Source organism: Alosa sapidissima, chromosome 15 (genome assembly GCF_018492685.1).
Source record: "Alosa sapidissima isolate fAloSap1 chromosome 15, fAloSap1.pri, whole genome shotgun sequence".
Taxonomy (NCBI): domain Eukaryota; kingdom Metazoa; phylum Chordata; class Actinopteri; order Clupeiformes; family Clupeidae; genus Alosa; species Alosa sapidissima.
In genome coordinates, this window is record NC_055971.1 from 33,263,879 (window position 1) to 33,286,097 (window position 22,219).

At 41.4% G+C, this 22,219-nt stretch overlaps 1 protein-coding gene across 4 annotated transcripts; it reads right to left on the reverse strand.

Annotated features, from left to right (window-relative positions):
• Nucleotides 1-3,625: 3,625 nt before the first annotated feature.
• On the reverse strand, nt 3,626-17,314 carry LOC121684362. 4 transcript variants are annotated; one of them, XM_042064360.1, is made up of 6 exons: nt 17,233-17,314; nt 11,350-11,439; nt 10,587-10,700; nt 6,948-7,022; nt 4,130-4,386; nt 3,626-4,030 (listed from the first exon to the last, which is right to left on the reverse strand). In XM_042064360.1, the coding sequence occupies exons 1-6, from the start codon at nt 17,250-17,252 to the stop codon at nt 3,957-3,959; spliced, it is 630 nt and encodes a 209-aa protein (XP_041920294.1). In that variant the 5' UTR covers nt 17,253-17,314; the 3' UTR covers nt 3,626-3,956. The 4 variants fall into 4 exon arrangements, with proteins under 4 accessions (XP_041920294.1, XP_041920292.1, XP_041920295.1 ...); XM_042064358.1 differs by having other exon boundaries at nt 3,626-4,386; XM_042064361.1 differs by having other exon boundaries at nt 3,626-4,397.
• Nucleotides 17,315-22,219: the final 4,905 nt, after the last annotated feature.

Here is a 22,219-nt window from a genome sequence, read left to right on the forward strand (position 1 = left end):
TAGTCGTAATACCGATATATCGCCCAGCCCTACACACTCTCTCTGTCTCCAACACACACATGCACACTTTCTTGCACTCACATCTCCACACACACACACTCCACACACACACCCACAATCTCTCCCCACGCTCCCTCTCACCTATACACATCTCTACAACACACACACACACAAACACACACACACAAAGACACAAAGACACCTCCCTCCCTCATACTCACACACACACACACAGTATATACACTCACTCTCCCTCATACTTACACACACACACAAAAAGCTGGTGAAAAGTGTGTGTGAAAGCTGGCATACCACGGATCGACCACAACCATGCACAACCACCTACGATCAAAGCACGCTGGCACTGGGGGTCCATCTACAGGTCAGCAGTCAGTGGCTAGCTTTTTAGTTAGACCACGAGCTTTAGATGCTAGGCGGGCAGAGAAAATGACTGTCTTGCTTTCAAAGATGATCGCGAAAGACACTACATGCTACCCGTCAGTTTCGTTGAAGGGGAGGGTTTTCGTGACTTCATGGCATTTGTTGAACCTGTATACACTGTCCCATCTAGAAAGACGGTCACTTCTAGACTGGAAAAATCGTATGATGATGGTGCAAGCGATCTACGCACCCAATTAGCAAGTGCCAATAAAGTCACTGACAACAGTTTCGTGGACAGCGCTGACAACCGAGTTCTATCTCACAATCACTGCTCAAGCCATGTCAGAACGGCATACGGCTGAAAACCTGTCAATTGTGCTCACAAACGCGACAGATCAGTGGGGTCTTGGATGGAAAGTGTGCGTGTGACAATGCCAGCAATATGGTTCTAGCCAACACTGGCCTTGACTGGGACTCTCAGCCTTGTTTCGCCCACACATTACAACTGGCCATAAACGACGGCTTCAAACTAAAGCAAATAAATCACGTAATTTTATCTGCCAATCGTCTGGTTTCACATTTCCACCATAGCACAGTTGCAACCGAGGTGTTGAAACAAAAGCAGCAGCAACAACAAAACTTGCCCGAGCACAAGTTACTGCAGTTCTGTCGGACAAGGTGGAACTCTGTTCATGATATGTTCGAGCGCTTGTTGGAGCGAAGATGGGCCGTGTCTGCTGTTTTATCTGACAGGACAGTAACTAAACTACTCAATGCACGTACCCTTGAACAGACTGACGATAGCTGGACAGTAATAGAAGAGCTCTTACCCGTGTTGCACTCTCTCAAATGTGTCACTACTGCCCTTTGCGGAGAATTTGGAGTATCTATCTCAATGATTTACCTGGTGACGGCAACTTTACTGTCCAAACACCTCAAAGAAACTTGACTTGCACCTGAAGATATCCGCAACGCTCGCAAGGTTGCATATATCGCGTCCTTCTTGGACCCGAGACACAAACACCTCAGGTTTGCCACAGATGAGGTCAGACGCGCTGTGAAGGCCGCTGTGAGTGCCCTCCTCTCCAGCCCCGATAGCGATGACGAGAGAGACCTAGAAGACGCAGCTGCATCAAATGAACCTGAACCATCAGCTAAAAAACAAGGAGTGATTGCCTGTCTGCATCTGCAATTGCGGTACTGTTTGGTGAAAATTACAGTGGGGAAACACACACAACACACACAACAGAGCTAAATCATTACTGCCTGGATATATGCCCACCTCTCCACATTGATCCCATGACCTGGTGGAAAGCCAACGACTGCAAATATCCCCACCTGGCAAAATTGGCAAACACATACTTGGGTGTGCCTGCTACATCAGTGCCATAAGAGCGTGTGTTCTCCGCAGCTGGACTAATTGTCAACAGATTGCCCACCCGTCTTCATCCCAAACATGTGGATATGCTCATTTTTTAAAATAAAAATATGGCATAGATAGATGGTGCTAGACTATGACACTTACTTTCGTTGATAAAACAATGTTAATAAAAGTTCACGTATATTGCCGACAACTTTGTTATATTGTGCTCCGCTTACCTATGAGCCTAAAATCATTATGGCATAGATAGCACATTTCATTACGATAACGAAACTATATGGCATAGATAGCACATTTCATTACGATAACGAAACTATATGGCATAGATAGCACATTTCATTACGATAACGAAACTATGGGTGTAAATATACATCTGACCGTAAAAAAAAAAAAACGTCTTTCCTGCAGCCTAAAATCATTAATGCTTGAGGCAACATTATGAAATTATCAGTTTTGAAGATCTGAAGATGATTTCGCAGTTTTTAAATATTGAAAATGTTATGAACAGTTTCCGATAGGCCATCATTTCCATATACGTGTCTAGTTCAGTCATGCATGCGTCAAATAGCGATCTGTTTTCGAGCATGTACTAGGCCTATCTGCCTAAGCCTATGTTGAAATAAATTGATGTTCATGGCACAGCTGTTGTATTAAACAGATTGATTTCATACAAATCATAAAAACCTCTTCCTGTGTCACTGTGTGTGTGTATCCGAGGTTTGTGTGTGCGTGCGTGCGTGGGGGAGTTCTTGACTAACCGATTTTCGAATAATTTTCGAATACTTATCAACGAATATCGAATGGTATTTTTGCCAGAAATGCACATCCCTAACACACACACACACATTTTACTTACACAGCTGATGTGAATGTCGGGACCACTGGCAGCAGCTTCTGGAGAACTTCATCTGGACTGAGGAGTTCAGTCTGATATTCCTCTGGTGTCGTTATGTACTTCTGCAGGTCAAACTCATCCAGCTGCTCCTCTGACATCTTAAACTCAAATCTCTTAGTCTCCCACTGTCCAGGTAAGAGATTGACTACAGACAGAGTACCTGAGCTCCACTACAGCATGGTGATTCAGCTCATTCAGACAGTAGAACAGGTTGATCATTCTGTTTGAATCATGTTCATCTCTGATCTTCTGTTTGATATACTGTACTGTTTGTTCTGAGCTATCTGATTGGCTACTGCTCTGCGGCAGTAGGTGTTTTAAAAGATTCTGATTGGACTCCAGTGAGAGGCCCAGAAGGAAGCGGAGGAAAAGGTCCAGGTGTCTATTCTCACTCTGTAAGGCCAGCTCCACTGCAGTCTTGTGTAGGTCATGAAGTGTTGCAGCTCTGAGCAGAGAGCTGAGAGGTTGGCTGTTGGTCAGGGATATTTCTCTGTCTGTTGCTGAAGCAGAGGAACACATACAGAGCTGCAAGAAACTCCTGGATGCTCAGATGCACAAAGCTGAACACCCTCCCATGGCACAGCCCAGCCTCCTCTCTGAAGATCTCCTTCTCCAGCTGTTGGAAAGCCAGTTTCCCCAGTTTGAAAATCACCTCTTCATCTGTCTCTTTTCTCTCTGTGTACTTCTGTTTGATGCTTGTCTGAACTATCAGGAAGTGTGTGTACATTTGTCCGTGGCATTTTCACGTTCTCTGATTCTGATGTTCTCTCTACAACAGTGGCTGTAATCCAGCAGAAGACTGGAATGTGGCACATGATGTAGAGGCTCCTGGATGACTTTAGGTGTGTGACTGTTCTGCTGGCCAGGTTCTCATCGCTGATTCTCTTCCTGAAGTACTCCTCCTTCTGTGGGTCATTGAATCCCCTAATTTCTGTCACCTGGTCCAAATACTTAAGAGGGATCTGATTGGCTGCTGCTGGTCGGGTGGTGATCCAGAGGAGAGCAGAGGGAAGCAGATTCCCCTTGATGAGGTTTGTCAGCAGCACGTCCATTGAGGCTGGCTCTGTCACATCACAACACCTCGGGTTGAAAAGGAAATCTAGAGGAAGTCGACACTCATCCAGACCATCAAAGATGAACATGATTCTGTGCTCTGAACTGGTGAAGATTCTTGGCTCTTTCATTTCTGGGAAAAAGTGTTGAATGAGCTCCACCAGACTGAGTTTCTTCTCCTTCATCAGGTTCAGCTCCTGGAAAGGAAGAGGAAATATGAAGTGGACATCTTGATTGGCTGTTCCTTCAGCCCAGACCAGAATAAACTTCTGCAATGCCAGCCACTCCCTTGGTCAGCACTGTTCTGATGGGTTTGTGTTGTCCAGATAAGGGATTAATGCTGCTAATTGGTCCATCTTCTGCTGCTTCTCCTTTGATGAGTAAATGTAAAACACCTCTCCGGTCATCCTGTGATTTGGGTATTGGTTTAAAGATGTCACTGCATTTGATTGGTGTGTCTTTTGCTTCTCCTCTCCAGGATGCCACCTCTATCTGTCTGACCTCATGTTCATAACTGACCCCTCCTCCTCCACCCTTTGTGACATAGAGGTCTGTGTAGATGTCTTGGAGTAGTCTGGGGTCTCCCTGATTTGGTACTCCCTCAACTAGCTGCGGAAACTTGCTCTTCAGAGTGGATCTGAGTTTCTCATGGATCTTTGCCTCTTCTGGTGTCCATCTGGAGAACACCTGGGGAGAATGTTCATGCACAATCAATAGTGACCTACCATGTTCTAAACATCAGTCACGTCATTTCCACTTGAGATAAAGCGCAGTCTATGGGCTGCACTCAGTGAAAACAAACCCACATGGTAGTTTTTGCTAATTGAAAATGAATAAACTAGATAGAACGGCAAAAGTGTTAACAGTCTAAAGTTGATGACAGCTGGATTGATTGAGTGCCCCTACAAACTACCAGCTGGCTCATAGGAAAGTGTGAATATTTGGTGTCATTTTTAAATTGACTTCAGTTGTCATTGATGGATGAATGTTTGTTTTCACTGAGTTGTACCAAACCGGAAGTGGCCACAATGTCGAAGATACTATAGTTAATTACATTATAATGTAGCAATTTTTCGTCATTTCCTCTCATAGACACTCTGTAGCTAGACACAGTGGGGGTTTTGTCCATATCACCAAAATATGAACATGCAGGGGGGTTGTAAACTATTAGACACTGGCAGACAGTCATGGAAGGACAGTTTGGAGAAGATTTACAGTGAAGTTTATTTCTCTCGTATTCTAATAGTTAAAGATGCAGTCAGCGAAACGAAACACAACAGAGAGGTAGCTCACCCCTCCCTTCAGTATTCCCAGAGAAACTCCACACAAGGTGTTCTTTGTGTTTGGGGGACACTTTGTTTATTTCCAGTTTTTGGAGCCTGGGCTGCTTACAGAGGGCGTTTTTTTACAGAGTATTCACGGAATGGGCAGCGAGCGGATCGCGAGGAGATGATTGCTGAATGTGACGAAAAAATTGTATGGCAGGGCTCCAGACTAACTTTTTGCACTGGTTGCACTGGTGCGCCTAACTTTTTTTCATAGGTGCACCAGCACAAAAGTTAGGTGCACCCAAATTTTCAACCACATCGCATTTAACACCGCAGCAGGTTCACTTTCTTTCCTTAATTACTGTCCTATATAGGTTGTCCTATGACTTATGATTTACAATTCTACAAGAAAAGTAACTTAATGAAGTGTTGGTGCTTTAAGTGCTTCACTGAGCTGAAATTTAAACTTAAAACATCTCAAGATGTATTAAATAAAAATAACAGTGAGTAAATTAACAGTGCACATCTTTTAAGGGCTTCAAACTGCACATCTCATGGCTCAATGTTTTACATACTATCCTTCATGACCTTTAGGCCTTGGCTAAATCAGCTCGCCATGCTAGCATTTTCCATAGAAATGTATTTGAGCACAATTTAAAGAGATGTTCCAAGTAGCCTGGGGAATTTTTATGTGATTTTGCAATGATGATTGCAATAATCATTTGACAGCCCCACAATGATTTTTACTTTTTAATTTTAGTATTTTTAAATTTTCAATAACATGGTTAATGCAGTAACGAAATGGTAGGCCTATTATTATAGGCTATTGCAATGACTTGCCATGCTCGATCTAAATGTGTCCATTCAATTCACCGTACAATGACCACTGTATACATGCAGGGAATATTCGGGCTATGTAGCAGCGATATTCGGTTTGCGGCAAATACTGGATTAAATTGATTGATGCCATCAGAATGAGTTTACACAACTCGCGCGCAAAACGAATATTGCTGTTGAAAACCGGGTTACTCCCTGCATGTAACTGCGGTCAATGACGCACTCCTTTTCGGCGATATATGTATCTCTGTCGTTCGGGAAGGCCTTGTATGCATTGTTCGCAATTCTAAGACGTCTTTTCATCTGCAATGACTCCTATAAATTTGGCGCAAGTGGCATTCCTGTACGTCGGGTTTACGTTCAAACTATTTTTCTGGTGAATAATTATTTCGGACTGAACTTGGTGAAGGGAAGTTTCACTAGGCCTATCGTAGGCAACGATAAACTTGATCATCATCTCGGGCTCGTCTGATCGGTTTGCTGCTGCCAGCCGCTGAAAAGTGGGGAGAGGGGACATTTATCTCGGCCTATGTGACCACACTGTAATGCAACTACATCCACTCTGTTTATCTGACGGGTCTCTGACCCCCCCCCTCTCTCTCTATCTCTCTCTCTCTCTCTGCAGCACACGCATTTTCAAATTTACACACAGGCACTGGGCCACGGCCAATCAGAGGGGAGGTCCCGGCCTTCACTATCTGTGATTTGTTTAAACCACGATATTGGCCAAATATGTGTCTGTTATTGAACCAAAGGTAGAGTTTCAATGCGGACACTTTTTCCTCTCTCGAATAGCTGGTCGCACCGGTGCGACCTCCGATTTTTTTTAGTCGCACTTTTGAAAAATTAGGTCGCATATGCGACCAAATTGGTCGCACTCTGGAGCCCTGTATGGGCTTGAAATCGTGTACAATCACTGACTGCACATTACTGACACAGCTGGGTTCCCTTACATAAACAGAATAAATAACATCATTACTACAGGAACAAATAATGCACAGTTCTGATATGGCATTACAGAATAGGGACCTAGAGGGACAGAAGGTTTCTAACATCAAATCCAACCTGACCGCTGCAGAGATGGTTTCTAAAGGATTGTGCTGACGCTTGACAGATTCATTCATAATCTCACCTGTGTTCTGAGGCAGAGTCCTTCTCCGTCTTTTCTGTCCTCTTGGACTGTGTGCCTGATGCCCCCTGCTGGACACTGTTAACACAACATGACTCCAGTGAGTGTTTTCACATCTGGTAGCCACAACCTTCACATCTCCCTCTGAAGGACCACATCTCTCTCTCTCTGCCTCTCTCTCTCTCACACACACTCACACACACACACTACACAGATTATAAATAACACACTATATCAATGCAAAATTTTGATGGTAAAACACAAAAATAAGGTTAAGTTTAAGTAAAAAATGGTAATTCCCCCGAGCTTCTGATTAACAGTCTGGCAAGCTTCACATGGGAGAACCGATCATGCAGTGAGATCACGGGAGCACACAGATGCTGAAGTTGCTTGTTTCTTTATTTCTGAATTGTAAACACTCTCAGCTGCATGAAAGGGGCCATACCTTGTATATTGTATTTTTATACCACATATTTGCTTTTTTACAAGCTGATCTCATGAACACGCTTTTTTTGGACGTCAGGATTTTTAAAGTCGTGTCCTCTGAGTTTACGGTCATGAAGGTATAACGCCTCCTTATGGCTGATGATCCGAATGAGAGTAGGCCCAGGGATGACCTGGGCTAATTAAGCAATAAGCCCCGAGAGGTCGTAGGTTACGCTGATTCTACAACAGCTAAAGGGCGTTGTTAGGCACAACACGCTAGCGGAGTTGTAGAATCAGCGTAACCTACGGACTCGAGTGGCTTATTGCTTTTCTAAAACTGTTACTATAAATACCTGGCAAAGTTTCATAAAGAATTGGTCCAGCAACTAGAAATATAATAAGTTATTCCTAAATAATCATTCTTCCACCAAGAAATATATTTCGTCTATCTGGTTGCCAAGCAACATCGAGACCCAGCTACTTTAACCAAAGATCCTTAATTTGTCAACCGTCTCTGCTTTAACTTTTCTATCAAGTTGTGGTAGCGCAGTAATATAGAACGGAATGCGGTCAAGGTGTATGTTTATGCTGGATTTTACAACGGCATCGAACGTGATTCAGCCAATCACAATCAAGGACCGGAACTATCAGTTTTAGAATTGAAGGTACAGTCCCCTTTACGCATCTGAGGGTGTTTCTCAGTTGAACCAGCGCCTCTATCTCCCATGGACTCTGATGAAGATGGAACCTTAATTGAAATATTAGCCTTTTGCTGCACCGTTCAGAAATAACACATGAGCAACTTCAACATCTATGTGCTCCAGTTATCTCACACTTTTCACCTCATAAGGTTTAGTTGCACAGAATATAAACACACTACACACACTCTGCAGATATGTGGAATGTTAAGATATTGGCTAAAACACACAAATGAAGTTTAGTTTGTCAGCCGGTTTCACAGATTTGCTTACGTAAGAACGATAAGGCAAATCTTTAAAAGTCTTTAAACTGGTTTTCGAAAGAGATTTCCCTTAAAAAAAAAACATTTTTTTAACATTTAACAGCAACCATGATTGTCCAAAAGACAATTTCTCTGCACACTAAAGTGTACTCTGCAGAGTGTGAATTACCAACATTAATTGGGGGGTACTGCTCCTTCACTTCTTCTGACCATCATGGTCCATTACCATATCAATCCGCACCGTGATCGCCAAGTGCAACATGTGTTGTGCAACACACAAACTGATAATCGTAGGCTACAGCATATCTCATCGTTCTTATACTGTATATCCAAAGAGAACTGTTTTGATCAACTCTGCCCTCATCGTGTCGTCTCCCTGTGGCCTGCTCACGGCTTTTATCCTGTGCCTCTCCTGTCTGCTGGGTACCCCTTTCCTTAACACATATGAACAGTGTATAAAACCTAACTGCACCTACACTTTTAATGTCATTGTTTGTAGATCTTAGTGTTAATATTTCCTGCTTACTCTTTTAGCACCAAAAAAGTGCCTGATGTCTGTGTGCCCTTTCCTTCTCCTCATAGCGTCTCTTTGAATAAAATCAAATAGTTTCATTAAGATAGTATCAGGGTTCTCAGATGAAACTACATTTATCAAACTAAAAACATAAAATAATAGAATGTAAAAACAATACCAACCAATTAAAAACAAATTCAAATACTTGCACATATTTAGCCTAGGCTACTTGGGGTATTTTATGTTTCCACAGGTTTCACTGATATTATGTAGGCTTAGCTACATCAGACCCTCTTGAGCATACTGGTAATATAAAAACACAGGATCTGTGCCAAACTAATTTCAAAAGGGCACAATAATTTATTCAAGATATAATGAGAATGGACACCTAGGCTATGGAGTTCATCTCCTTGGAAATGACAATTGATTTTACCTTACCACAATGTAAAGGTTTATTTAAATAGAGAATTACCTTGCCAAGGTCCTAACCAAGGTAACTAACCAAGGTCCACTTTACTAGCCTCAGTGGGTGGGTAAGTAAGTAGCAGGTAAGTAGCCAGTAATTCAATGTATGAAGAGGTGACATGAGCTATGAAAGAACAAACACGTTTATAAATTAAGGTTGTATAATAACACATTTTCAACAAGCTAGACGTCAGTTAGCAACTTACATTTACCCATGCACGTCAGCAGCAAACCGAATTTAGCCTACTGGAGGAATTTCTCAGTTGCTTATAGCGCCACGGTGGTTAAAAATGGTACGGTCCACAATAGGGGTTTCTGAAATCGCTTTACATTAAAATGTTCCTACAGTGAAAATAGGAGCTGACTTGTATTGTAACTGTAATGATATTTTTTCACAATATCAGAAAAATTATCTGACCCCCCCAAAACTGATATTTCTGTCTCTTTGGGGGGTACTGGGCCTTCTATGGGGGGTATAGTACCCCCTGTAATTCGAACTATGGTACTCTGGTGTAAATGCCTTTAACACAGTACACGGGTTAGGAGTTTAAACTGAGTCAGACAGTCAGACTGAGTAAGACTCTGCCCTCGCCAGCCAATCAGCTTTAACTAGACCCTGAGCACAGCCAATCAGCTTTAACTAGACCCTGAGCACACGGGCGCTTAGACCATTATCCATTTTTCTGTCCGTTACACAAATACAAAACCAAGACAACAACTCCAAAATCATTGCATTGGTTTGATTTGCATTGATTTGACGAACAAAAAAATCAATTTCAGAAAATGTAATCCACTTTTCCAATTTCATGGTTTTCATTTTTAAATAGAAAAATGAACTGATGAGCATTACAAAGGCAGATTATGTCTATTACAGGCCTAAAGGTGTTTTTTTTTTTAAAAAATGTGTGACTGATGAAAAGAAAAGCTTTTCCATGTGACTTTGTCAACATTTCTCACGTTACAGTAAACGTCAATGCTTCTGTGATGATAAATACCTTGTATTGTTGTATTGTATATTGTAAATATTCCAGTTTAAGAAGCTGGAATCAGAGTATTTTGAGCTTTTTTAATTACTCTAATTAATTGACTACCAAAATAGTTGGCAATTAATTAAACAGTTATTAACTGTTATAGTTGTAGCCCTACAAACAACACGAAGACACAAACACACACACACACCGTTAAAACATTATCTCACTGCTTCTGTCTGCTAATCATACACTCGTACTCAAACACAAACGTATCATAACTACCGGTATTTGAGTTTGAGTCTTACTGTCCAGCAGAAGTATCTCCTCCTGTGAAGGTCTTTGCTTGACCCATACACTCATCACTCTTCGCGGTTGGTGTAGGGGAGTGAGAGCTCCTTTTAGAGCCATCTTCCTCCTTCCTACAGAATAAGAAAATAACTTGCTTTCACTGCTCTCGTCTGTTAATCTCTCTCTCTCACACGCACACACACGCACACACACACACACAGATACACACACACACAAACAAAATCAATCAATCAATCCAATTTACATAGCTGGCATATTTGTTAAAGGTGTGCCTAGGGAATTCTTGCTTTAGAGTGCCTTACTGTACGTACACAAAAGCATAGAATCATTGAGCTTGACTAGCTAGCTAAATGAAGCGCTCTCCTTCAACAACCTCTGAACCTAGATGTGGGGGCTGCTTATTGTTCCGACGACTCAATAGTCTGAAACACTTACAGTAATACACTTGAAACATTTGGGACTGAAGCCCTGGCAAAATGACCTGGAAGCAGAAAATCCTGTGACATAGCCTATGCTACGGTACCTCCTACTTCTGTGCCTAGTATGACTGGGCTACATGAAATGTCATGACTTTTCCAAAACGTTCAATAAATTAAAAAAAAGGGAATTTTACAATTCCATGACTTTTCTAGGTTTTCCATGGCCGTGGGTAGCCTACCCTGTCATGAGAACATTCTCCCACTGCTTCTGTCTGCTAATTGTGTACACACACACACACACACACACACACACAAACAAACATATTGTATTGAATCTTACTGTACAGCAGAAGAGTCTCTTCCTGCAAAGGTTTCTGGACCCACACACTCATCACTCTTCGTGTTAGGTGTAGAGCTAGTTTCCTCCATCCTAGAGAATACGAAAATAACTTACTTGCTCTGTTAATCACACACACACTCACTCACTCACTCACACACACGTTAATCAAAACAACAGGCGCTTTAATTCCCAGCATGACACATAGGCTAGTGACAAATGGTCAGAAAGGGCTTTAGTTTTTGAGATACCCCTACCGGAGGTAGAACTAAACCCAACAATGTTTTTCTTTATCTCTAAGGTCTCCCATATATGAAATGGATTCTTAGCTAAAAATATTTTACTGCTAAGATTGTTAAATTAACAGATATTGTTATACACCCCAAAACCAAAAAAGAACTAAAATATAGCCTGTCCGTATGGGATTTAAGGCATATAAATTAGTGCATATCAATCACACAAGCTCTGAGAGCTTTGAAACTTGGCATGTTTATAGTCAGGAGGTTGCTTTACCTACTAGAAAAGACTGGATGTGAATATCTTTATGTATGGAATGAACAGAGACATGTAAACATACACCTAAAATAAGCGGACATGCAAACAATGAATATCTATGCAGAATGTTTTCTTTTACTTTGTAGCTGCTTTACCAGGGATTATCATAGCAACACATACTGTATGATGGCTTATGGGAAAGGTGGGGTTGTACTGAATCCAACAATACCAAATATGTAAATATAGTATGACGAATCAGGGTGTTCTGTCACTCAATGTATGGAGGTGTCCAAAATGAAAGAAAACAGAACACTGGCAAAGCCTCAAGTCCAGCCTCCAAGTCCAAATACATTATCAGTGGTGAGGAGAATGTTGACATTCATTGTTACTGCAAGGTAAGTTACATAAGGTAAGTGCTGCTCTATATTTACATTTAATAATGATACATTTTATATGTCCCAGTATTAAACAATTCATATGAAACACAGATCCAATTGAATCAGGTTAACATTGGAATGGAACACCTTTATTAAAATATTTATATTCACTTGAATTTTGTTTTGGTCAAGTCATTACTGAATAATGGAAAATAATATTGTTAGCTTTTGTCTGTCTAGAACAGCAGTGGACAGTAGAGCCTACACTGCTTACTTCACCCCTAAGTAGCTAAACAGTTAGTTGTAGAAACTACTTTCCCTAGCTAAGAAAGTACTTAGCCCTCTGACCAATGTTTCATGTGTAATTCAACTTGATTTGCATTTCGATGAAAATTCTGAAATGTATATCATTTTTCCTTTTCACTAGTCTTTTGAATTATGGAGAATGTCTTACAGGCATTGGATCCAAAGCTTTGTATCATTTGTGGGAAACATTTTGAAAAGGGCAAGAAAAAAGATCCCTATGTCCAAAACCCCTCAGTAGAAGGCCTCCAACGCATACTTACCCTTGCTCAGCAGAGAGAGAGATAGTGATGTCCATAAAATTCTGACTCCATATACAGATGATATTTCCTCCAAAATCAAATGTATCATGTATCATGTAGAGTGAACTACTGCAGTAAGACAAAAATCAGTGAGCAGCAACAAGTTGCAAATGTAGAGAGTGAGAGCACATCTGCACCAAGAAGGCTGAGTAGGGCTGATACATCATCATTTCAAATGCGGAGAGATTGTTTCATTTGTGGGAAGGCCAGCTCTAGATCAGAACCTCTGACAGCCATTTCGACTGGTACAGGGGCAATGTAAATTATAGGCCAAGTATACTTGCGTATACAAGGAATTTGGTCTCTGCATTTATCCCATCCGTGAATTAGTGAACACACAGACACACAGTGAACACAATTAGGTGAAGCACACACTAACCCGGAGCAGTGAGCAGCCTTATTACAGTGGCGCTTGTGGAGCAGTGAGGGGTTAGGTGCCTTGCTCAAGGGCACCGTGGATGTGGGCATGGGAGAGCAGTGAGGGGTTAGGTGCCTTGCTCAAGGGCACCATGCATGTGGGCATGGGAGAGCAGTGAGGGGTTAGGTGCCTTGCTCAAGGGCACCGTGGATGTGGGCATGGGAGAGCAGTGCTCAACCACTTCCCCCGCCTTTTTCCCTTCTGGGTCGGGGATCGAACCGGTAACTCGTTTACAAGCCCGAACCCCTAACCAGTAGGCCACGGCTGTCCCCAGTACCAGAGACAAGGTCCTTCGAGCAGCTTCTGAAAGGCTTGATGAAGATGTACATTCAAATTATTTCATGCCCAGATCTCTTTGCATATGATGCCAAATACCATAAAATGTGCCTTGCACACTACATCTCTAAACAAAATATAACAGCAGCCATAGAAAAGAATAAAAAAAGCAGACCAATGTCTATAACAAAGCGTTTATTAAGCTCACTGAAGACATTGATAAAACAGTATTGTCCAAAGATATAAAAGTGAGATCTCAATTTTTTGACTGATAGCTATGACAACATACTAATGACCATTGCTGAGCAAGGTGTGTCTATAGTTCAACACAAGAAATATAGATACTGGAAACTAAAGGAAAAGCTGATACAGCATTACAAAGACAGGCTTGCATTTGTTCCACGTCCAAGACAGTCAGATCTGATCTGCTCAGATAGTATGACAATATATTGTGCACTGAGGGAAGCTGCTAAATTCACAGAAATAACAGTAGACTGAGACTATGCTTCCACAGACAAGTCAGAGTCTTTCTGAAATCCAAATATTACACAGGGCTGCAGACATATTGAGGAAAAGCATGGATCAGGTAGAGCATGACAGTGAGTAATATGTCAGCAGTGACTGTCTGTTTCCAATGCAGCAAGTATGTACCCAACATCCTGTATGACTTTGTGAACTGGTGTGTTGATTAACATGCCCACAGAAATTACCAAACATGTGGTGATGACCCAACTTCAAAGGAGAATCTGTGTGTTAATTTGTCATGATCTCATTGAACAGAGCTGTCACATCCATACGCCAATCACACTGGGACTTCCCATTTTGATACATCATGAGTTTGGTAGTAAGACAGTCATCAATGAGCTCAGTGCAATGGGACACTGTGTTTCCTATACAGAAGTTAGGCACTTCTCACATCTGTTGCAGCAGACCAGATATCGAGGACAGAGAGTGGTGTCTACATCCCAACTGGCCCCACTAGAGTTGCTGAACATGGAATTTGTGATGCAGCCATCACCAACTTTGACCAAAATGAAGACACCCTGGATGTGAAGCGTAAAAGAATGGACAAAATGTACCTGTAAAGTTTATCTTCATCCATTCATATCAATCGTGTTTAAGGTGGTGAGGGACCTCGCTAGGCATTTATCTGCTGTGGAGACTTGGCCTCTTCGGAACACAACAGACGTCAAAGCATGAGTTGTACACTTCCCATCCAGGGTGTCTTCATTTTGGTAAAAGTTGTCGATGGCTGCATCAACAATTCCTTGTTCAGCAACTCAAGTGAGAACAGTTGGGATGTAGACACCACTGTCCTTGATCTATATTTCTATATTTGACACACCTTCTTGCTCTGCAATGGTCTTTAGTATGTTCTCATAGCTATCAGTCAAGGAGTTGAGTCCTCACTTTCATACCTTTGGACAATACTGTTTTATCAATGTCTTCAGTGAGCTTAATAAAGGCTTTGTTATAGACATTGGTCTGCTTTTTTCATTCTTTTCTATGGCTTCTGCTATAGAGATGTAGTGTGCAAGGCATTTTATGGTATTTGGTATCATGCAAAAAGATATGGGCATGAAAGAATTCAAAGATGTACATCTACAAGCCTTTCAGAAGCTGCCCGAAGGACCTTGTCTCTGGTACTTGCGACTGTTCCAGTTGAAATTGCTGTCAGAGGTTCTGGTTTAGAGCTGGCCTTCGCACAAATGAAACAATCTCTCTACTCAGCCCTTCTCAATCTTCTTGGTGCAGATGTGCTCTCACTCTCAACATTTGCAACTTGCTGCTGCTCACTGATATTTGTCTTACTGCAGTAGTTCGCTATACATGATATGAAACTTTGATTTTGGAGAAAATATCATCTGTATATGGAGCCAGAGTTTTATGGGCATCACCATCTCTCTCTCTGCTGAGCAAGGGTAAGTATGCGTTGGAGGCCTTCTACTGTGGGGTTTTGGACATAGGGATTTTTTTTCTTGCCCTTTTCAAAATGTTTCCCACAAGCTTTGGATCCAATGTCTGTAAGACATTCTCAGTAGGCCTTTTGCCGCGATTTTATGTACCAGAATCGCGGAACGACTGTCCCTTTCACATAAAGCGGAACCAAGCCCCCTAGACATTTTGTCGAGTTTTTTCGTTCCGCCACCAGTGTGAATGGGTCATAAGCAACAACAAAGCAACTTCAGCTGCATTTGTAGGGTACTACAAATGCAAGCTAACCAAAGTGCAGTCGGTTCTCCCACCATGGTTTTGGAAATCACACACCTGCTGCATCTGAAGGCCCACGCATAATAAGGCCTACGCCTATCACTCTACACGCCCCCTATTGCACGTCACATTTTAATTTGCTAGCTGATCCTGCCTCCTGGCTCCCCAAAATGCCGCATCATGTGAACAGATCAGCAGGCCGGCAAATTTTCACCTCATTTTCAGACACACGTTGCGGCAAAAAGACGTCTCCTCTTCCCGCAAAATTAGCGTAATCTCTGTGTGAAAAGGCCTTATAATTCAAGAGACTAGTGAAAAGGAAAAATTTCAGAATTTTCATTGAAATGCAAATCAAGTTGAATTACACATGCAACATTAGTCAGAGGGCTAAGTACTTTCTTAGCTAGGGAAAGTAGTTTCTACAACTAACTGTTTAGCTACTTAGGGGTGAAGTAAGCAGTGTAGGCTCTACTGTCCACTGCTGGTCTGGACAGACAAAAGCTAACAATATTATTTTCCATTATTCAGTAATGACTTGACCAAAACAAAATTCAAGTGAATGTAAATATTTTAATAAAGGTGTTCCATTCCAGTGTTAACCTGATTCAATTGGATCTGTGTTTCATATGAAATGTATCATTATTAAATGTAAATATAGATCAGCACTTGCCTTGCAGTAACAATGAATTTATCAACATTCTTCTCACCACTGATAATGTGATTTGGACTTGAGACTGTATTTTGCTAGTGTTCTGTTTTTTTTATTTTTTTTTATTTTGGACACCTCATACATTGAGTGACAGAACACCCTAACTTGTCATACTATATTTACATATTTGGTATTGTTGGATTCAGTACAACCCCACCTTTCCCATAAGCCATCATATGTGTTTCTATGATAATCCCTGGTAAAGCAGCTACAAAGTAAATGAAAACATTCTGCATAGATATTCATTGTTTGCATGTCCGCTTATTTTAGGTGTATGTTTACATGTCTCTGTTCATTCCATACATAAAGATATTCACATCCAGTCTTTTCTAGTAGGTAAAGCAACCTCCTGACTATAAACATGCCAAGTTTCAAAGCTCTCAGAGCTTGTGTGATTGATCTGCACTAGTTTATATGCCTTAACTCCCATACGGACAGGCTATATTTTAGTCCTTTTTTGGTTTTGGGGTGTATAACAATATCTGTTAATTTAACAATCTTAGCAGTAAAATATTTTTAGCTAAGAATCCATTTCATATATGGGAGACCTTAGAGACCTTACTTTCCCTCAGACAAATGGATACTCTAATACTAATAATCCTAAAAACAGTTTACTCAAATGTTAGCCATGTTCATGAATCACGATGTTGGCTAAACGTTTCCTGAAACTCATCTTAGCACAACCATTCAGACGCGACGCTGAATTTCGTACTGCTACGTATGACTGCCCTGTTATAGCCTTGAAAACGCCTAATAGTGCATGATAGTGCTTTTAAAGTTCGTTTGTCGTCGTACCTTGGCCGTTTACTAGCCATAGTCCTTTGCTTTTGAACGGCAGTCTCCCAAATAGTCAACAGCGTCCGAGGTCAAGTTTCTGTTTCACTTCTGGTCTGGACCTGGGCTGCTGATTGGCTGGTTCTAGTTTGAAATGTTTGAGTAGCAGGGGCGCCCCCTTGGGGCCACCACCATATAAACTCTGGTCTCATACTATTAGGCCTATCCGAGACTTTATGAGGAGACAGAGCACTCAAAGAACCCTCCATAGAAATGTACAGAGTAGTTTGTAAGTGAAATGTTGTGCTAATCATGAGATCATCAAATCATCATGCCAGTCATCAAAGTAACTACCCATTAGCTGTCCAAAATGCGTTATGGCTGATACCAAGAGACTCGCCTAAAAGGACTTTCCCATTACTTTACACACACATAATGTAAATTCACAACAGCTCATGAGGTGAAAGAAAACATAATGCAGCACTGACTGTGTCACTCCTCCCCCCGCCGGTTGCTGACTGCACAGTGCAAGAAGCAGGTCTGATTCATGGATAGCAACATAGCACCTGGTCAGCTATGTGTTTTCAGTTACACATGTCATACGCATGACACTACCACTGATATCTTGACATCACACAAACACTGTATGACATATAAGACACCTGACATTGACCTTTGACCCCATCAGCTAATCAGTTCATTGAGGCCTTGTAGAGAGTAACTGATGAACATCACACAAACACTGTATTCCATGTTTGATGGGGACCCTTCTACCCCTTTGGGAGAAACCTCACAAACACTGGGCTGTAGCGGACGACAGCAGCATGCGCGGACAGATGACTAGAAACAGTATGGCTGCTATAGCACGCTAGCACAGGCAGAGGCACAATGAACCTTAAGCTATGTACAGTTGAATGCAACAGTTTGCATCCCCCACTACTCTAAAATGACCAAATGTGTAAAACAGAGAAAATCAACCGAGACCTGAGTACTTGAGTACTAAATTTCACATGAAAATGTAGGAATGACAATAAAGCTTCCTTGAATCCTTGAATCTCAGAGAACAGTGATGTGGTTTTCAGTCACAATTTAATATCATATAATGAAGTTTATTTTAAAACAAATCATAACATGGACACAAATGAAAGTGTTTTTCCTTGCCTTTATAATTTGCCCTTACATTTCAATTTGTCTTCTCTTGATCATCTGAATTCTGTTGTGACACCAAAAAGCTTTACTGACAGGCAAGTAGCCAAGGGAGATTTACATGAGCCAACAGAAGTCTTTACAGAAGTCTTTACCCTTGGGGATCAATAAAGTATCTATCTATTTACCTATCTATTTATTTATCTATCTATCTATCTATCTTTACCTTGGATTGTAGTCATGACATATCATGGCAACTAGATGGCAGTATGATGCACTGAATTAGCTGTATTACAGCCAGTGACATCTGGTTTTGACCTCCACAAAGCTGCCTCATTAATTGTCTATGGAAAGCTGTTGTCTTTGCATAACTTGCATAATACAGACACGCACACACACACAGACAATAAACTTTTAAAGTTGTAAGTTTTATTTACAAATATAGATAACACATTGTCCAGAGATACATTTCTCTGGCCTTCAGTAAGACAGCAAAATGGCATTTCACTTACAAACAGATTCTGTATATGTAGCAACACACACACACACACACACACACACACACACACAAACAAACAAACACAGAGACTACTGTGGATCAGCAGGTAGATTTCACACATGCACGCAAGCACACACACACACAGAGAGAGAGAGAGAGACTATTGTGGATAAGCAGGTACTGTCTAGATCAGCATGTAGATTAAGGGGCCATCACATTGTACACGGTATGCGCTGTGCTCACTGCTAGGTTGCTCTTGGTTGAGGTAGAGAATTTGTGTTGTGCTTGCCGCTGGGCTCAGCGCAAAATACCAGTGACTACTTTGATTAAGCTACTGATACTTGACTTGATGCCTTCATGGTTTAAGCTGTATTATACCAGACTTTGTGGTAAATAAAAGAAACAAGTAAATGGTGTCATATTAGGCTACTATTTGCCTTATGTGTGGGTTGACAAGGTAACTGATTATGACAATAGATTTTAGCAGATGCATAGAAATGACCTATATCCAATATTAGCCTACTATACTCACTGTGTTACTTACTGTGTTGTGTAGGCTATGAAAACTGTTTTAAAACACACAGGCTGTTACAGTTGGCTATTAGGGTTAGGCTGTTAGTCCTTACCGGTAGTCCATGACAACGCAGTGTCGGGATCATGTAACCTATGTCTCAAGTGATTTAAAACAAAATAAATGTCTACAGTATGACTTGAATATGAATAAATAATAATACATTTTATTTAGAGCGCCTTTCATGTCACCCAAGGTCACTTCACAAATAAACAAAACAAAAAGGTTGTAAAATTATAGTCATCTCAAAAAAAATAAATTAAAAGTAAAAATAAAAAAGTAAAAATCAGTCATTCAGTCAGTCAGTCCATAAGCCATCTTGAAGAGATATGTTTTAAGTGTGCTTTTAAAGTCAGTAATTGAGTCACAATGTCTCATGTAGTCTGGCAGTGAATTCCACAGCTTGGGGGCTATGTAGCTGAAAGCCCTCTCTCCCTGGGTGCTGAGGTTCACATTAGGGACATGCAGTAGGCCTGCTGAGGAGGATCTCAGTGAGCGGGCAGGAGTGTAGACTTCTAGGAGGTCAGTGAGGTAGGTGGGGGTATAATTGTGTAGGGCCTTGTATGCCAGGAGTAGGACTTTGAAATGTATTCTGTAGGCAACTGGAAGCCAGTGCAGTTGCATCAGTAATGGTGTTACATGACTAGTGGATTTGGAGCCTATAATAATCCTTGCTGCAGAATTCTGAATTAGTTGGAGCCGGTGGAGTAGCTTGTTAGGGATTCCGGACAAGATGGAATTACAGTAGTCAAGGCGCGATGTCACATACGCATTTACAAGGACTTCTGCACTCTGCTGGGTGAGCACTGGGCGAAGCCGTGCAATGTTCCTTAGATGGAAAAAAGCACTTCGAGACATACTGTTTATGTGCGCACTAAATGAAAGTGTGTTGTCCATTATGACACCAAGGCTCTTGACCTGGTTGGAGCAAGGGATGGTGCTGCCATCTATACAAAGGGTGAAAGGTTCCATCTTAGCAAGAGCTGATTTGGAGCCAACCACTAAGAGCTCAGTCTTACTGCTATTCAGCTTCAGGTAGTTTTGTGTCATCCACAAGTTTGTGTCATCCACAAGTTTATGACTTTAGTTTGCTTTCTTGCAACATTGGCATGATTAGGCTATGCATTTGATTTAAATAGCCAGGCTGACAGTCGAGGCAAAGGCCAAATACCCAACAACAGTTACACTCTTGTAATGCCTGGTTGCTTGAACCACAATACCCCTGAGAGATGTGCGTTTCTATCGGTACGTTTAATTTGCGTTGGCTTCCTTTCGTCTGGCTGCAAATCCGCACAGTGTGCAGCAGCAAAAATGCCAGCTATCTTACGTCCCATGCAGGGTAGGAATTTCACGGCGGCCATGGCCGTGGCCGTCGTTGCCCCTTGCGTTGTCCGTGATGCCCCTTTGAAAATCAGAGGTTTACAGGCCACGGTGGCCTTGGTGCCCCCTTCTTTCAATATTCTGCTTTGCGTCCTACTAACAGCAATTTTTGTTTAGCCTGTGGCCTGTCAAAATAATCTTAGCATTCACAGCGCAAATTAATTTAGTCTTTTACGCAGTGGAGAAAGTGACAGCGCAAGAAAGAAAGTGCGTCCAAATTCATTCATTCTTCTCAGTTGAACTACTTGCGAAGTAGCCTATTCATCACACAGACATCACAAGTATCACATGAAAGAGCTTTTTCTCAGCTTTTATGTTAGCTGATAATTGCTGTGTTGAACGGTTCGCGAGAAAAGTAAATAATATAATTCAATTTAATCATGGGGCAATTCCATGCAAAGGTCATCCTTACCATGGAAAAAAAAGTTGTGCACACACAAATAGAACTGATCTGATTGAATTTGATGGAGAATTACCCTCTTTTTACGTCATAAATATGGTGTGCAACCATACAGAAATAACATTTTTCACATGGTAATATTATACATATTTAAAAAGTGGATAAATGGACTCAAGGTTCAAACTCATTGTATCCTTTGACAAATTCCAGATTGACAAGGGAATGGTAGAGCAATGTGTATGCTCAACTTGCCTTTAAGAGCACAACTCCTTACTGTACATTTGTAAGGCTTTTGTTTTTAAGTCAGCAAGTTCCATGGCCATGTCACATCCATAACGTTTTATAGGAAAAGTTTATGCTACACATACAGTGTTGATGCAACAATGTCCATAGTGTCTGTGCAAAGCTGATTTATATCAATGTAAAGTGTGATGAACAAATTGTGGCCCTTTCTTACTTTTAAAACCTTTAATGGTGTGTTATGGATGTGATGTTATGGATGTTACATAATGTGAATTTACAAGACTGGAGACTTTATTTCACCTCAAAGCCGATAAACGTCTGTTCTGGTGGCATGTCAGTTTCAATGCATTTCACCTTAGTGTTTACAATTGACATTTCAAAGATTAGGCTGATCAAAACCACAGGGAGGCCTCGCCTAAGCATTAGCAAAACAAACATAATATTAAAATACCTCCAGTGATTAGCCTAGCCATAGCCTATTTTCAAGTGGCCTAATAACGAAAATCTGAGCGATTATCTTCCCGTAACTGTCATACTGTACAGTAACTGGATTATCGTGTTAGCTGGTGAAGATGGCTGACTTTGCAGCTGGAGTTAAAGGAGAATTCCGGTGTGATATTGACCTAAAGTGTATCGAAACATGATACCGAGTGTGAACGTATGTCTCATAGCCCATCTCGGCTTGTCCCCTGCACTCCAAAATATGGCGCTAGTTAGCCGATGCTACCAACATCTTTTTCAATAGTGGTGCTTCGGCATCGGGCTAGCC

Coding starts and splice junctions, on each gene's coding strand:
- LOC121684362 (XM_042064358.1), bottom strand. CDS start 17,252: ATGGCTAGTAAACGGCCAAG. Junction 11,440..17,232: donor ATGGCTAGTAAACGGCCAAG/GTACGACGACAA, acceptor CGTATTCTCTAG/GATGGAGGAAACTAGCTCTA. Junction 7,023..10,586: donor GGAGATACTTCTGCTGGACA/GTAAGACTCAAA, acceptor TTGTGTTAACAG/TGTCCAGCAGGGGGCATCAG.